Source organism: Stenella coeruleoalba (assembly GCF_951394435.1).
Source record: "Stenella coeruleoalba genome assembly, chromosome: 11".
Classification (NCBI taxonomy): domain Eukaryota; kingdom Metazoa; phylum Chordata; class Mammalia; order Artiodactyla; family Delphinidae; genus Stenella; species Stenella coeruleoalba.
In genome coordinates this window covers 94,929,366-94,947,538 of record NC_137157.1, presented here as the reverse complement: position 1 = coordinate 94,947,538, position 18,173 = coordinate 94,929,366, and the positions used below count along the sequence as shown (strand labels likewise).

At 43.1% G+C, this 18,173-nt stretch overlaps 1 protein-coding gene across 3 annotated transcripts in view; it reads left to right on the top strand.

The window, feature by feature from the left end:
• LOC307194977 (growth/differentiation factor 3-like) overlaps nucleotides 1-18,173 on the top strand; it is a 171,765-nt gene that overhangs the window by 135,280 nt on the left and 18,312 nt on the right. Inside the window, exon 2 of one of the 3 annotated variants that reach the window (XM_079938533.1) lies at nucleotides 1,364-2,279. The exons of the other annotated variants lie outside the window; for them this stretch is intronic. Within the exon in view, the coding sequence (XP_079794659.1) occupies nucleotides 1,364-2,190 (827 nt within the window). The 3' untranslated portion in view covers nucleotides 2,191-2,279. Of the gene's footprint in view, nucleotides 1-1,363; nucleotides 2,280-18,173 lie in introns of those variants that run through there. 3 annotated transcript variants of the gene reach the window in all.

The following is an 18,173-nucleotide window of genomic DNA, read 5'->3' as shown; positions in this document are numbered from 1 at the left end:
GACAGCAAACATAGACTAATCTTTTTAAGAAGATGGTCAATGAAAAGAAACGGAGAGATGATATAGTAGACTTGAACAGGAACCTGGGTCATTTTAAAGGCTTTTTAATTTTGTTGTTTTTTAAATGAGCTTGAAGAGGCATTGTGGTGGAATGGTTAGAATACCTGGGTTTCCACTGTAATTTCTCCACAAGCTGAATGAGCTTAGAAGATCTCTTAGGGTAGAGCCACCCTACCAAACAAGATGGTGGCATCAGGTCAAAGAAGTTATTTGTGGAGAGAAATTGAAGATGCAAAGCAAACAAACAAAAAAAGAGTAAATGTATCCTCTATTGGGCCTTTTCCTAGAGGAGTAGGTGATGTATGAAAATCTAAGCAGAGAAGTTAGCTTTGCAAACAGGCAGAGTTCAGCACAATTTCAAAAGATACAGAGAAGGGGGTCCATGTGGAGAAATTGAAGAATCACATTGCATCTCAATTTCCAGTGAAGTGGGAGAAGTATTCAAAAGTATAAGACTAGAGGGCTTCCCTGGTGGCACAGTGGTTGAGAGTCCGCCTGCCACCAGGGAAGCCCTCTAGTCTTATACTTTTGAATACTTCTCCCACTTCACTGGAAATTGAGATGCAGGGGACACGGGTTCGTGCCCCCGTCCGGGAAGATCCCACATGCCGCAGAGAGGCTGGGCCCGTGAGCCATGGCTGCTGGGCCTGCGCGTCCGGAGCCTGTGCTCTGCAACGGGAGGGGCCACAACAGTGAGAGGCCCGCGTACCGCAAAAAAAAAAAAAAAAAAAAAAAAGAATTTTAAAAGAAACCAATTAAATACTGAAATACATTTATAGAAATATTTAAAAAATGAATGTGTGTATAGTAATGCATATGATATTTTATTCATGCAACAAATAACAAGATCTAAAGAAGGGACTATACCATCAATTCAGAGTAGTTCGAGCATAAATGTTATTTTAAGCTATTTGCAACAACTTAATATATGAACATACCTATGATTTTTATTGGTAACAGTGTCATAGATGCTTACAATATTATTGGGATTTGTCGCCTATATTCATAATTTAAAGAAATGCTAAATGTCACTTAGAGTTTTGTGAAGATAAAGATGTGATTCTTTTTCCCATCCAAGATTATAGACCTTCTAAATTTTATTCAGGGTCCCTTGGGGACCTGCAATATGAAGATAAGAACCTCTGGCCATAAATGAGTGAGAGAAACAAATCCTCCCAAATGGCTGAGTTTAAGTATAGCTGAGAATTTCCTGCCCTTGTTTTGTATATGTGGATATACATATAACATTTGACATTTACATCACACAGGTGGAGGTGACTCACATCTCTCTGTCCCCATCTAGGTTTCTTTCTTTACTCCGAGGGCCTTTCCCAAGCTTCCTCCCACCTACAGAAGCTCCTCTCCTTTAACCTGTCTGCGATTAAAGATGGGGAACAGTTAACAATGGCCCAGCTGGGCCTGGACTTGGGGCCCAACACTTACTATAACCTGGGGCCAGAACTGGAATTGGCTCTGTCCCTGGTTCAGGGGCCACACGGGCGGGGCCGGGCCACGCCAAAGACAGGTAAAATGTTTGCACTGCAGTCAGTACCATGGCCTCAAGGTGTCCTTCACTTCAATCTGTTGGATGTGGCTAAGAGGAATAGTTACCCCCGGAAGAATTTAGGCTTGTTCCTAGAGATACTGGTCAAAGGAGGCAGAGCCTCTGGGGTGAATTTTCAGCTTGAGGACACCTGCGCCAGACTGAGACGTTCTCTTCACGCTTCCCTGTTGGTGGTCACCCTCAACCCTGAGCAGTGCCACCCTCCTACCCGCAAAAGGAGAGCAGCCATCCCTGCCTCTAAGGCTTCTTGCAAGAACCTCTGCCATCGTCACCAGCTGTTCATCAACTTCCGGGACCTGGGTTGGCACAAGTGGATCATTGCCCCCAAGGGTTTCATGGCAAATTACTGCCACGGAGATTGTCCTTTCTCACTGACCACCTCCCTCAACAGCTCCAATTATGCTTTCATGCAAGCGCTGATGCACGCCATTGACCCAGCAGTTCCCCAGGCTGTCTGCATTCCCACCAAGCTGTCCCCCATCTCCATGCTCTATCAGGACAACGATGACAACGTCATTCTACGGCATTATGAAAACATGGTAGTTGATGAGTGCGGGTGTGGCTAGACTCTCAGCAATAGAACAGAAGGGGTGTTCTTGGGGTAAATGTTCTAATAAAACTATCTGGCTTATGACCTTTGGATTGAATTGTCAGTATATTTATGTTTACAGTTTGTCTTCTTGGAAAATCCATCCTGATTAATGATGTCCCGAGTTACACTTACACACACACACACACACACACACACACACACACACACACACACAGCCTTAATGATCTTAGTTAATTTTCTGCCTTACGCTCATGGGAGTATATTAGATTCTAGATAGAAGGAAACAGTCATTTATTGATCTTCTATTATAGGCAGGCATTATTCTACGTGCTCCTTATAAATATATTCCACTGGTCTTTGAGGTAATCATTATTATTTATGTTTCATAGATAAAGAAGGTGAGATTTAGAGCAGCTAAATATCCAATTCTTCTAAAGTCATCTACTTTGTGAATTCCCTGGTGGTCCAGTGGTTAGGACTCAGCACTTTCACCACCGAGGCCCGGGTTCAGTCCTTAGTTGGGGAACTAAGATCCCACAAGCAGCGCGGCACAACCCCAGAAAAATAAATAGAATAGAATAAAATTTAAAAAAATAAAATAAAATCAACTTTCTCTGCCAGACCTCATATGCTATGCTAACAGTGTTACTTAAAATATATATATATACATATATATATATGTATGTATATATATATAGGGACTTCCCTGGTGGTAAGTCTCCGCACTCCCAATGCAGGGGGCCTGGGTTCGATCCCTGGTCAGGGAACTAGATCCAGCATGCTGCAACTAAAGATCCCGTGCACCCAAATAAATAAATAAATAAAATTAAAAAATATATATATATAATAATGCAGAAAAATATATCAAAAGAGTACTTGAAATCTATATTGATATCTATATTTCCTTCTGGTCTTTTATGAATATTATATATCCTATAGCTAAGATCAGAGCATACATATAATTTTGTATCTTGTATTTACTTATAGAAATTTTTTTCAAATCACCAACATCTACATAGTTAATTTAATGACTGTATTATATACAATTATTTAGATACATATTTTACGTAAAAGAATGTTTATCATTGGACATTGTGTTATTTGCAGTTTTCATGGTGGAATAGTGTTATGACTGTTCACAAATCATTCTCCACATTTTGTCCCCATCTCCATAGAAAAATTTCAGATGTGAAATTACAGGGTTAAAAGTATAAGTTGACTCTTCTATAATTAATAGAAGATATATATTAAATAAAATATATTGATCTTAAAACAAATATGCATATATTATGGGGTAAAATGCAAAATTCACATGGACTTCAAATGTAAAACTCTAGAGTTGGTAGGATACTTCGGGTTATATCAGGAAGTATGAAGTCACTTCTCTTGTTTGGAGAATTAAAGAGGAAAAGTCTGTGAATCACTGGTTTATTTAGTCGTTTCTTTTCTTTTTTTTTTTTTTTAAAGTTTTTACTTCCCTTCAATGATGATAATAGCTACTCGGCTTTTTAAAATTATTAATTAATCTATTTATTTTGGCTGCGTTGGGTTTTCGTTTCTGTGCGAGGGCTTTCTCTAGTTGGGGCAAGTGGGGGCCACTCTTCATCGCGGTGCGCGGGCCTCTCGCTATCTCGGCCTGTCTTGTTGCGGAGCACAGGCTCCAGACGCGCAGGCTCAGTAGTTGTGGCTCACGGGCCTATTTGCTCCGTGGCATGTGGGATCTTCCCAGACCAGGGCTTGAACCCTGTCCCCTGCATTAGCAGGCACAGATTCTCAACCACTGCGCCAACAGGGAAGCCCTAGTCGTTTCTTTAATTCCAATTGTCACTACCTTAAATCATCCTCACCATTCTCATCTGTATTATTGCTATCATTTTTAACCTGATCTTTTGTTTTCATTTAAAAATTTTAAAATGTAGATTATTATAATTTAACTATATTATGTATATATGCAAAAACGCCTGCATAACCCTCCCAGTCCCTTTTCCCATCCTCCTAATGAAACCACCATCCTGAGTTTGGTGTCCACCTTTCCCATTCATTTCTTTATAATTTTACTACATATATTTGGATCCGTAGACATTATAAAGTGTTGCTTCACAAATATGTAAACTTTATAGAGACGATATTGCAGTGTATTTTTCTAAGCCTTTTTTTTTTTTTTTTTTTTTTGCGGTACGTGGGCCTCTCACTGTCACGGCCTCTCCCGTTGCGGAGCACAGGCTCCGGACTCGCAGGCTCAGCGGCCATGGCTCACGGGCCCAGCCGCTCCGCGGCATGTGGGATCCTCCCAGACCAGGGCACGAGCCCATGTCCCCTGCATCGGCTGGCGGACTCTCAACCACTGTGCCACCAGGGAAGCCCTCTAACCCTTTATTTCTCTTAATTTATTATTTCAGAAATTCTTATAGGTTGATACAGGTATGAATATAACTGATTTTTTCCATAGCTGGATAGTAATCCATTACCTGCATATTACACAACTGGTTTACCCATTATGCTGTTATTGGACACTAAGGACATTCACACAGACTGTTAACAATCATTTGTGTAGAGTGAATACAAAATCTCTTGGCAATCTATTTGTCTAGGACTTCGGTGTAGGGCAGCCGTGAATATACACAATTTGTAAGGACAACGGAGAAGAAGCTACAGAGATTGTAACAACTCTAAATGCACCTCTTGAACACAAACAAAAGTGATCTTTATTTATTTTAAAAAAACTTTATTGGAATATAATTGCTTTACAATGGTGTGTTAGTTTCTGCTTTATAACAAAGTGAATCAGCTATACATATACACATGTTCCCATTTCTCTTCCCTCCTGCGTCTCCCTCCCTCCCACCCTTCCTATCCCACCCCTCTAGCTGGTCACAAACCACCTAGCTGATCTCCCTGTGCTACGCGGAGGCTTCCTACTAGCTATCCACTTTACGTTTGGTAGTGTATGTATGTCCATGCCACTCTCTCACCTTGTCACATCCTACCCCTCCCCCTCCCCATATCCTCAAGTCCATGCTCTAGTAGGTCTGTGTCTTTATTCCCATCTTACCTTTTTTTTTTTTCTTAGATTCCATATATATGTGTTAGCATACGGTATTTGTTTTCCTCTTTCTGACTTACTTCACTCTGTATGACAGACTCTAGGTCCATCCACCTCACCACAAATAACCAAAAATGGACAGAAGACATAAATAGACATTTCTCCAAAGAAGATATACAGATTGCCAACAAACACATGAAAGAATGCTCAACATCATTAATCATTAGAGAAATGCAAATCAAAACTACAATGAGATATCATCTCACACCGGTCAGAATGGCCATCATCAAAAAATCTAGAAACAATAAGTGCTGGAGAGGGTGTGGAGAAAAGGGAATCCTCTGCACTGTTGGTGGGAATGTAAATTGATACAGTCACTGTGGAGAACACTATGGAGTTCCCTTAAAAAACTGCAAATAGAACTACCATACGACCCAGCAATCCCACTACTGGGCATATACCCTGAGAAAAGCATAATTCAAAAAGAGTCATGTACCAAAATGTTCATTGCAGCTCTATTTACAATAGCCAGGACATGGAAGCAACCTAAGTGTCTATCAACAGATGAATGCATAAAGAAGATGTGGCACATATATACAATGGAATATTACTCAGCCATAAAAAGTGATCTTTAAAACGCACTCAGCATGCTTCCCTGGTGGCGCAGTGGTTGGGAGTCCGCCTGCCGATGCAGGGGACATGGGTTCATGCCCCGGTCTGGGAAGATCCCACATGCCGTGGAGCGGCTGGGCCCGTGAGCTATGGCTGCTGAGCCTGCGCGTCTGGAGCCTGTGGTCCACAACAGGAGAGGCCACAAGAGTGAGAGGTCCGTGTACCGCAAAAAAATAAATAAATAAAAAATAAAAAAAATAAATGCACTCAGGGACTTCCCTGGCACTCCAGTGGTTAAGACTCGGTGCTCCCCCTGCAGGGGGCATGGGTTCGATCCCTAGTCAAGGAATTAAGATCCTGCATAAGCGCAGCGCTGCCCCCCAAAAAAACGCACTCAGCTTGTCAAGCGTGTCATTGGAATGAGAAACACTGTTCTGATGGTATCAGTGAGAAGATGACTTTGGACAAACCATCATTCAGAACGAGTTAGTAGAACAACCGAGACAAAGCCAACAGTAGGAACCAACATGGTTACAAAGCACTTTCAGATTATATTTGTTTAAGAGCTAAGAAATTGATGGAACAGAAGAAAGATCAATCGATGGTTGTTTTGCTTTGCCACTGCGGTCCAGCCGTATCCTCTGTTTTGAGGGGCCAGGATTTTTGGATGCACCCTCAGACTTGAACAAGGACGTCTGATTAGCATAAGCAAAAGTCATAAAAATTTCACATGTGAACCTGTTATCAGTGTGTGAGTGTACGATAAGATGCCAAGGGAAGAGGGCCAGCCAGCGTACTGGGTTTCCTTAAAAGTAAAAGGGCACAAGTAGTCATCCGAATGTGTATTAGGAAATCAGAGGAAGGGAGTTAGTTGAAGTCTAAATGGCAAGCAAGGTTCATGAACGTCCAGATCCAGACACTAGAGGAATTCTAGTCATCTCAGACCATGCCGCTCCTATGAATATTCTTCAGGAAGGACTCCAACAACATGCTTGGTTGAATTCTGGCTCTTTTATTTGTAATACTCCACATGCCAGGCCTATTTTCTTGAGTATGTAAGCTGATCATATTGATTGGGGTGATCCCATTACAAATCATCCTGTTGGGCAGATTATTTCTGAAGTAAATTATCTCTAGTTTTACTTTTATTATTTATTGAGTGTCTATTATATGCCAATTACTGTACTAGGTCTTGGGAAATAAAGATAGATGGTCACTTTCACCACAGTGCTTAAAATCTAGCTTATTTGGCTATAAATTATTCAAATATCTATAAGTGAAAATTAGCATATACCCCAATATGTGAATATTTAATTATTCAAATCATAATGATTAATGGCTATGTCACTATATTGAATATTAAGTGAAAATTAGCATACACCGCAATATATGAATACATGATTATTCAAATTATATTAATTAACTACTATATTAGTATATGGTACTTTAAAAGTTTTAAACAGAAGTTCTAATGCTTTCTTCCCTCATCTCAGTGTCTCAGGGATAGAAGTTCTAATATTTTCTTTCCCCCACCCAGATGTTTCAAGGTGTATGTCCCCCAGGCTGCATGCACCTCACCTTCGATACTACTTTTTTTTGGACCGTGCCTCGGCTTTCAGGATCTCAGTTCCCCAGCCAGGGATTGAACCCGGGTCACAGCAATGAAAGCCTGACTCCTAACCACTAGGCCACCAGGGAACTCTCTACTTTTTGGTTTTTTTTTTGACTGAGTACGACATTGACTATGATAATCCTGTTCTGACATTAGCCTGATGATGATCAACCTTTCTTTCATGACCTTTCTTACCTTAAAACTTGAGTTCTTTGGGTTAATTACTGAAATTGCAAGAATGTATCACCAACCTGACTGACCACAATTCCTGAGGCTGCTTTGCTAAATTTACTTCTGAATTGAACTGAACTGTTACGGATTTCCTGAGTTGAAGAAATAGATTTTGATTTGGGGGGGCGGGTGGTATCTGTGTTTAATACCTTCATGTTATTTTTTTAAATTGTTAAAAAGATAGTGGCTACTTCCTTCTGCTAGTAGTTCTGCTGCTGGCAGGTTTATTCACTCCTGAGTTAATCAAGTCATCTCCTGAGGTCACACAGGAACCTAGAGAGAAACATGCATTCCTGGCCTCCTGGCTTTGTTGCCACATTACCCTACTTCGTTTTAGAATCTTAAAGGTCCAGTTAGATCAGTCTGTAAATAGGCATGTGCCAGTGAGTCAAGCTGTACGCTGTGATTTGGGCAGAACGGCGCAAAATAGAAATAAATTATACACAACATGTATAGCACGTGTATTTCAGGACATTTCAAGACTCATGATCTTTAATGGCAGGCCCGTCCATGTGCCACAGGCCGGTTTGGTTTGAAATTTCACCATCAATTTAATTCATTTCAACTTGACATTTATTGAATGCCTTGAAAGGTGGAAAGAAGGGCACAGATTCTGCCTTAGGGTAGTTTGTCATCATATGATGTTCCAGCTAGATTGCTAAAACCTAATTAGAATAGCCTCCATCTTGCTCTGACCTGTTTTAACTAACTCACTTTGACTTGCTTTTCAGATGACCTGTTTGGTTTCTGCTTAGTTTTATCATTGCACCTAGTATTTTTCTCTTTTGAACACTCCCCTTTACACTCCCCTCTTTGTAAGCATTCCTCATCCCAAAGAGAAGGTAATAACCTCGAGAATCACAGAAGCCCATCACGAGACCACCTGATGCCAGCCTTGACGGTCTTCAGATGATCTCTGGATGGAAAAGAATGCAGACCCTGCACATACCCTGATCTTTATCAACCACTCTGCGCCTTGAACCGTTACTCCTCACTGCCCTCTCTGAGGAAACACACAGTCTTGAGGGCATTAAGCCCACAGTGGCTCCCTTTGCCTGGCAAAGCAATAAAGCTATTTTTTTCTGCTTCACCCAAAACTCTGTCTCTGGGATTCAATTTGATCCCAGTATACAGGGTCCGGGTTTAGGCAACAAATTCGGCGGCTCGTATGGGGGAAAAACTCAGGGATGGCCCCACTGGGGTCCCTTGGCTCGATCGGAAGCTCTGAGGTTCGTGCCGGCCTCTTATACAGAGCAGAGGGTTGGAGGACTCCTTAAAAGGCCAGATCGCCTGGGACCTGTTGTTTGGAAAGGTCGAGCCCGGGTTACACCCAGCCCACCATGCTGGCAGTCAGAACTCCAAAGCGGAGTGGAGGGAGAAATGGGGTCGCCCTAGCAACCGCCAAGGCCACCTTCGCCTCAAGGACACTCCTTTCTTCCTCCTCCCCACGCCAACCTGAACCTCCTACTCCGAGGAATTATTTGGGGGAAGGAGGAAAACAGCATTTGGAACGCTGTCACACCTTGGCCAGCATTAGGGTAAGTCCCCCAGCTTGCACGCCGAGGCCCCTTTGGCCTTGTCTGTTTGGGGAACTCCTGGTTCCCACTGGGGGGATTCCCCATTTTAGGAATTCCCATTTGGAAGGTGCCTCTGGGACTAAAGTCACGGGCTTAGTGGGACTTGGAAGCCAACTTGAGCTTTGTGCTGTTTGGTTTTGTTGTTCTGGTTTGAGGCTCCCGTTTGCTGGTGAGGATTCTGATTTGCTTTTGGTCTGTGCCCGCATGAATGTTTTTCTGATCGAATATGGGAAGCACTTCTTTGATTCCATCCAACAGCCCCCTGGGGAAAATTCTGGCAGGCTGGTGGACCTATAGTTATAAACCTATGACTAAAAAAAGAATCATATTTGATTGTTGTGCTGTTTGGCCAATGTACATTCTTGAAAGGGAGTAGAGGTGGCCTTTGTATAGTAGCCTAAATTTTTGTATCATTCTCCAGCTAGAATTGTTTCGTCACAGGAATGGAAGGCAAGCGAGATCCCGTATGTTGAAGCATTTATGCAATTACATAATAAAGAAAGTGAGGGAATTCCCTGGCAGTCCAGTGATTAGGATTCTGCACTTCCACTGCAGGGGGCACAGGTTCTATTCCTGGTTGGGGAAATAAGATTCCACATGCCACGAGGCACGGAAAAAAGAAATACAAACAAACAAAAAGTGAGTAGCCATGGGCTTCCCTGGTGGCGCAGTGGTTGAGAGTCCGCCTGCTGATGCAGGGGACGCGGGTTCGTGTCCCGGTCCGGGAAGATCCCACGTGCTGCGGAGCGGCTGGGCCCGTGAGCTATGGCCGCTGAGCCTGCGTGTCCGGAGCCCGTGCTCCGCAATGGGAGAGGCCACAACAGTGAGAGGCCCGTACTAACAAAAAGAAAAAAAAAAAAAAGTGAGCAGCCAGGTAGTAGACTGATGGTACAAACAGAAAAGAAAAGTTCTCTTCCTCCAATGGTGGAGGATTCCAGGATTCCAAATGAAAATTGGATGACAATTTTACAACGCTGGCTGTTATGAATCCATTGTAGCCCTAATTTTGCCCAGCACCACCTGCTCCTCTCTTGTTGATGGAGGCCTCCCGGGGCACCTCCACCACCACCTCCATCACTGCAAGCACCACTTAGTAACCTATCTGTGCCCATCTGTAACGGGGAAGAGCAAAATCTATTTCTTTTACCTTTGCTTTTTGTTGCTTTTGTTATTATAATCACTAAAAGGATGCTGTCTATAGCTGTAACATACATAATAGCCTGCCACAGGGAACCCTGCCCCTCTGCCTGAATGTTAAATAAACTAAAGTGCCTTGGAGATTGGTTCAAGATGGCAGAGTAGAAGGACCTGCGCTCATCCCCTCTTGCGAGAGCACCGGAATCACAACTAACTGCTGAACAATCATCGACAGGAAGACACTGGAACTCACCAAAAAAGATACCCCACATCCAAAGACAAAGGAGAAGCCGCAATGAGATGGTAGGAGGAGCACAATCACAATAAAATCAAATCCCATAAGGGTTGGGTGGGTGACTCACAGACTGGAGGACACTTACACCACAGAAGTCCATCCACTGGAGTGAAGGTTCTGAGTCCCACGTCAGGCTTCCCAACCTGGGGGTCTGGCAACGGGAGGAGGAATTCCTAGAGAATCAGACTTTGAAGGCTAGCGGGATTTGATTGCAGGACTTTGACAGGACTGGGGGAAACAGAGACTCCACCCTTGGAGGGCACACACAGAGTAGTGTGCGCATTGGGACCCAGGGGAAGGAGCAGTGACCCCATAGGCGACTGAACCAGACCTACCTGGTAATGCTTGAGGGTCTCCTGCAGAGATGGGTGGTGGCTGTGGGTCACCATGGTGACAAGGACACTGGCAGCAGAAGTTCTGGGAAGTACTCCTTGGTGTGAGCCCTCCCAGAGTCCGCTATTAGCCCCACCAAAGAGCCTGGTAGGCTCCAGCACTGGGTCGCCTCAGGCCAAACAACCAACAGGGAGGGAACCCATCCCCACCCATCAGCAGACAAGGGGATTAAAGTTTTACTGAGCTCTGCCCAACAGAGCAACAACACCCAGCTCTACCCACCACCAGTCCCTCCCATCAGGAAGATTGCACAAGCCTCTTAGATAGCTTCATCCACCAGAGGGCAGACAGAAGAAGCAAGAAGAACTATAATTCTGCAGCCTGTGTAAGGAAAACCGCATTTACAGATAGACAAAATGAAAAGGCAGAGGACTTTGTACAAGATGAAGGAACAAGATAAAACCCCAGAAAAACAACTAAATGAAATGGAGATAGGCAACCTTCCAGAGAAAGCATTCAGAATAATGATAGTGAAGATGATCCAGGACCTCAGAAAAAGAATGGAGGCAAAGATTGAGAAGATGCAAGAAATGTTTAGCAAAGACCTAGAAGAATTAAAGAACAAACAAACAGAGATGAGCAATACAATAACTGAAATGAAAAATACACTAGAAGGAATCAATAGAATAACTGAGGCAGAGAATAGATAAGTGACCTGGAAGACAGAATGGTGGAATTCACTGCTGTGGAACAAAATAAAGAAAAAAGAATGAAAAGAAATGAAGACAGCCTAAGAGACCTCTGGGACAACATTAAACACAACAACATTCGCATTATAGGGGTCCCAGAAGAAGAGAGAGAGAAAGGACCCAAGAAAATACTTGAAGAGATTATAGTCAAAAAGTTCCCTAACATGGGAAAGGAAATAGCCACCCAAGTCCAGGAAGCACAGAGTCCCAGGCAGGATAAACCCAAGGAGAAACACGCTGAGACACATAGTAATCAAACTGACAAAAATTAAAGACAAATTATTGAAAGCAAAAGGGAAAAATGACAAATAACAAACAAAGGAACTCCCATAAGGTTAACAGCTGATTTCTCAGCAGCACTCTAAAAGCCAGAAGTGAGTGGCACGGTATATTTAAAGTGATGAAAGGGAAGAACCTACAACCAAGATTATCCTACCTGGCAAGGATCTCATTCCAATTCGAAAGAGAAATCAAAAGCTTTACAGACAAGCAAAAGCTAAGAGAATTCAGCACCACTAAACCAGCTCTACAACAAATGCTAAAGGAACTTCTCTAAGTGGGAAACACAAGACAAGAAAAGGACCTATAAAAACAAACCCAAAACAATTAAGATAATGGTAATAGGAACATATATATTGATAATTACCTTAAACGTGAATGGATTAAATGCCCCAACCAAAAGACACAGGCTCGCTAAATGGATACGAAAACAATACTCATATATATGCTGTCTACAAGAGACCCACTTCAGACCTAGGGACACATATAGACTGAAAGTGAGGGGATGGAAAAAGATATTCCATGCAAATGGAAATGAAAAGAAAGCTGGAGTAGCAATACTCATATCAGATAAAATAGAGTTTAAAATAAAGAATGTTACAAGAGACAAGGAAGGACACTACATAATGATCAAGGGATCAATCCAAGAATACATAACAATTATAAATATATATGTACCCAACATAGGAGCATCTCAATACATAAGGCAACTGCTAATAGCTATAAAAGAGGAAATTGACAGTAACACAATGATAGTGGGGGACTTTGACACCTCACTTACACCAGTGGACAGATCATCCAAAATGAAAATAAATAAGGAAACACAAGCTTTAAATGACACAATAGACCAGATAGATTTAATTGATATTGTAGGACATTCCATCCAAAAACAGCAGATTACACTTTCTTCTCAAGTGCACATGGAACATTCTCCAAGATAGATCACATCTTGGGTCACAAATCAAGCCTCAGTAAATTTAAGAAAATTGAAATCATATCAAGAATCTTTTCCAACCACAACATTATGAGATTAGAAATCAGTTACAGAGAAAAAACGTAAAAAACACAAACACATGGAGGCTAAATAATACGTTATTAAATAACCAAGAGATCACTGAAGAAATCAAAGAGGAAATCAGAAAATACCTAGAGACAAATTACAATGAAAGCACAACGATCCAAAACCTATGGGATGCAGCAAAAGCAGTTCTAAGAGAGTTTATAGCAATACAAGCCTACTTCAAGAAACAAGAAAAATCTCAAATAAACAATCTAAGCTTACACCTAAAGGAATTAGAGAAAGAAGAACAAAGAAAACCCAAAGTTAGTAGAAGGAAAGAACTCATAAAGATCAGAGCAGAAATAAATGAAATAGAAACAAAGAAAACAATAGCAAAGATCAATAAAACTAAAAGCTGGTTCTTTGAGAAGATAAACAAAATTGATAAACCTTTAGCCAGACTCATCAAGAAAAAGAGGGAGCGGACTCAAATCAATAAAGTTAGAAATGAAAAAGGAGAAGTTACAACAGACACCGCAGAAATACAAAGCATCCTAAGCGACTACTACAAGCAACTCTATGCCAATAAAATGGACAACCTGGAAGAAATGGACAAATTCTTAGAAAGGTATAACCTTCCAAGACTGAACCAGGAAGAAATAGAAAATATGAACAGACCAATCACAAGTAATGAAATTGAAACGGTGATTAAAATTCTTCCAACAGGGCTTCCCTGGTGGCGCAGTGGTTAAGAATCCACCTGCCAATGCAGGGGACACGGGTTTGAACCCTGGTCCAGGAAGATCCCACATGCCGCAGAGCATCGAAGCCTGTGCGCCACAACTACTGAGCCTGCACTCGAGAGCCCGCGAGCCACAGCTACTGAAGCCTGCGTACCTAGAGCCCGTGCTCCGCAACAAGAGAAGCCACCGCAATGAGAAGCCCGCTCACTGCAATGAAGAGTAACCCCCGCTTGCCACAACTAGAGAAAGCCGCGCACAGCAACAAAGACCCAACACAGCCATAAATAAATAAATAAATAAATAACAACTTAAACCCGCCTCTGGCCTATCCGGCTCCCCCACTGGCTGAACAGGCTGCATTGGCAGTTGTTCCAACTGCCCCCACCATGCCGTCAACATATTCACTCCTTTCACGGCTTCCTGTTTCCCCTACCCATGGGGAGAGAATAGAATTTTCTCTGTTAACCCCTGGGGCACAGGGATCTGGTTTAGTATCACCATCTAAGACCCAACAGGGCACCGAATTTGAACCGGGAGCCACTTCCGCAACAGTGCAATTTCCCTTGTGCCGAGGAGGCCTTAATGCAAATGGCCAGCCCGCTGGGTTCCTGTGGATGTGCAATCCATTCTCTACTTTGGATTTGCTTAACTGGAAAAACCACAACCCTGCTTACCAAGAGGACCCCCTCCGTGTGACTGAACTTTTCCCCTCCATATTTGCCACTCACCATCCCACTTGGGCGGACATTCACACTCTTATGAGTATAATGCTTACTGAGGATGAAAGGAGGATGGTCATTGACAAGGCTAGAGAGGAAGCACACCAGCTCCACCTAGTGGATCCAAATGGAACTCCAGAAGCAAATCTGTCAGTCCCTATCGCTAAGCCTAACTGGGATCCTAATAGTGGGGGCATGCCACTTCTAGAACATTATAGGAGGTGTGTCTTAGTGGGTCTTCAAAAGGGGGTGCCTAGACAAAAGAGGTTAAGCAAGATTCCGGAGATAAAACAAAAACCAAATGAGGATGCAGCAGAGCTCCTAGAAAGGATTTATCAAGCTTATATGTGCTACACGGATGCAGACCCTGAGGCCCCTGAGAATGTAAGGATGATAAATATGACTTTCATTGGGCAAAGTGCCCCAGATATAAAGAAAAAATTACCGAAGTTAGATGGTGCATTTGGAATGAACCCTTCTCAATTAGTAGATGTTGCTTTTAAATTATTCAACAACAGGGAACAACGACAGAAGCAAGAAGATGAAAAATTGAAGGCAGCTTCTCTGGCAGCAGCACTGAATTCCCGGAAGGCGAGCAACCTAAAGGAAGGGAAACCACCATTGAAGAAGGAACAATGTGCTTATTACAAGGAGGAAGAGCATTGGAAAAGAGATTGACCTAGGCTAAAGAAAAAGAAAGAAAATAATAAAAAAGGAGACAGGAGCTGCTCATATGGTAGAAAGAGAGGAACACTGACATTGAATGAAGAGGCCCGAAGACTCCCTTGGACTTGAGGGGTCCAATTCTAAAATCCCCACAAGAGCCCTGGGTAACGTTGACAGTGGGGAACAAGTTGATTGACTTTCTAATAGATATGGATGCCACGTATTCTGGAAGGACCTTGGAAAAAGCAATGTCCTAAATTAAAGACGGAATGCACCAAAAAACAGAGGGACCCTCCGGTGGAGGTTATGGTCACCAGGAAGGAAAGTTCTGAAGAAGAATATAGTGACTGATGGGACCCGGGGCTTCTCGCCATGCTGGTGGCTTCAGTGGCTATAGCCCCACAGGAGCCCCGGGTACAATTAACAGGGGAGAATCAACTAACAGATTTTTGGGCAGATACTGGAGCAAACTACTCGGTTCTAAATTGTAAACTGGCCTCTTTGAGCAAGTCCACAGTGTCAGTAGTGGGACGTTTCAGGACAAACTCAGCAACGTCCTCTGCTCCAGCCCCTGGAGTGCAAAATAGGACAAGAGAAATTGAAACATAATTTCCTGTACGTATGGGACTGTCTAATCCCTCTTTTAGGAAGAGACTTGGGCAGAGTAAATGTGCAAATAACATTTTCACCTGAGAAACAACTTCTGCCTTTAGAAGTGCCGCTGGAAAATGCCCTAAGGCTACAAGAGTCGCTCGAACAGCCAGGAGAGAAAGCAGCTGAGCCTATTCCAGAAGGGATCCAGGAAGAAGTGAGTAAGGCTGTCTGGGCTAACGGGGCACCCTGACGGGCCGGATTCACTGCCCCGATTCCTATCATTGTAAAGACAGGAATGACTTGTCCAAGGAAAAAACAATATCCTCTTAAAAAGGAAACTATACAGGGACTTTCCCGGTGGTCTAGTGGTTAAGACTCCACGCTCGCAATGCAGGGGATACGGGTTCAATCCCTGATTGGGGAACAAAGATCCCCCATGGTATGGACAAAAAAAAAAAAAAGGGAAACTATATAAGGAATCCAGCCAGTTCTAGACTGGTTTTTGAAGTACGGACTAATTAGACCTTGCAGATCTCCTTATAACACTCCTATTTTGCCAGTTTAAAAAGCCTCACAAGGGCTTCCCTGGTGGCGCAGTGGTTGAGAGTCTGCCTGCCGATGCAGGGGACACGTGGGATCTTCGTGCCCCGGTCCGGGAAGATCCCACGTGCCGCGGAGCGGCTGGGCCCGTGAGCCATGGCCACTGAGCCTGCGTGTCCGGAGCCTGTGCTCTGCGGCGGGAGAGGCCACGACAGTGAGAGGCGCGCATACCGCAAAAAAAAAAAAAAAAAAAAGAGTATGTAGATAGACTAGATCAGTTTTTTTTGGTGTGATTATTTACTCAATTTCTTTGTCCTAAACATTGGTCTTGAAAGTGTGGCTCTCCACCTAGAGGTACTAGCCAAAATTACAAAGCAAGCCCTTAATGACAGCCAACAGAGCTTGACTTTGTTAAACACTGAGGACTCATTAATGGGAAAAGCTGTGCTTCAGAACCAGATGGCCCTGGATATCTTGACTGTCTCACAGCGGGAAACTTGTGCCTTAATTCATACTGAATGTTGTATAATACTTTTATACCCGATGAGTCAGGAAACATAACAACGCTTCTTAATGACATGAAATCTCCCATCCAGACAGTAGATAATTCAGATGCTTATGCCTGTGAAGTTGCTTCCCGAGTCTCCAATTGGTTTTCAAACTTGTTTTCCTGGATCCCACAGGGCCATCCAATCTATCTTCTCAGGAGTTTTCCAGTTCTTACTTTGTTTTTTTGGTTGCAATGGGAATATATGTTCTAGCTAGAATCATGACTTGTTGCCTGTCGTATTTCTGCAAAACTACCACCAGGCCTCTTGTCAAACCGCCTGCCAGTTGGCATGAGAATGTTCATTCCTTCCATAAGAAAAACCCCTTCTTGCCGTCCCCGCCCTCCCCCCCACCGCCGCCGCCGCCCCTCCCCCGCCCAGCTTCAGCAAGAAACGGCCAGATGAGATTGATGCCCACTTGCCTTTTTCCATTGAAATGGAAGGAATAAATTAACAGTGGGGTTTTTATTCCAGCTAAATTGATAAGAACTAGTTAAAATAGCTTCCATCAAGCTCTGATCTGTTTTAACCTCACTTCGACTTGCTTTTCAGATGACAGTTTTTGTTGTTGTTTCTGCTTCGTTGTATCATTGCACCTGGTATTTTTCTCTTTTGAACATTCCCCTTTACATTCCCCTCTCTGTAAGCATTCTTCATCCCTAGAGAAGGTCACAGCTTGATAACCTCGAAAACCACAGAAGCCCATCACGAGACCACCTGATGCCGCTTTGATGGTCTTCAGATGATCTCTGGATGGAAAAATACGTAGGGCCTGCATGTACTCTTTCCTTATCTACCACTCTGCTCCTTGAACCATTACTATAAGACTCCTCACTGCCCCCTCCAATGGGGACACACAGTCTCGAGGGCATTAGCCCGCTGTGGCCCCCTTTGCGTGGCGAAGCAATAAAGCTGTTGTTTTCTGCTTCACCCAGAACTCTGTCTCTGAGATTCAATTCAGTGCCGGTGTACAGAGGCCAGGTTTCGGCAACAATGACACATCCCCAAATCAGGTCAGGCCTAAATTTTCTTTTAAAATAAGAAAATACGGCATAAATATCAGGACATCAAGTGTTGTTCATGGGTTATTTCTTTAGCACTTTATTTTCTACTCAAGACAATATCAAGCACTTCAACTATTATCACAAAGTTTCTTTCTTTTTTTTGACCACACCATGCGGCATGTGGAATGTGGGATCTTAGTTCCTTGACCAGGAATTGAACCCGTGCTCCCTGCATTAGAAGCATGGAGTCTTAACTAGCGGACCACGAGGGAAGTCCCCTTTTAAAAGATTTTTATTGAAGTACAGTTGATTTA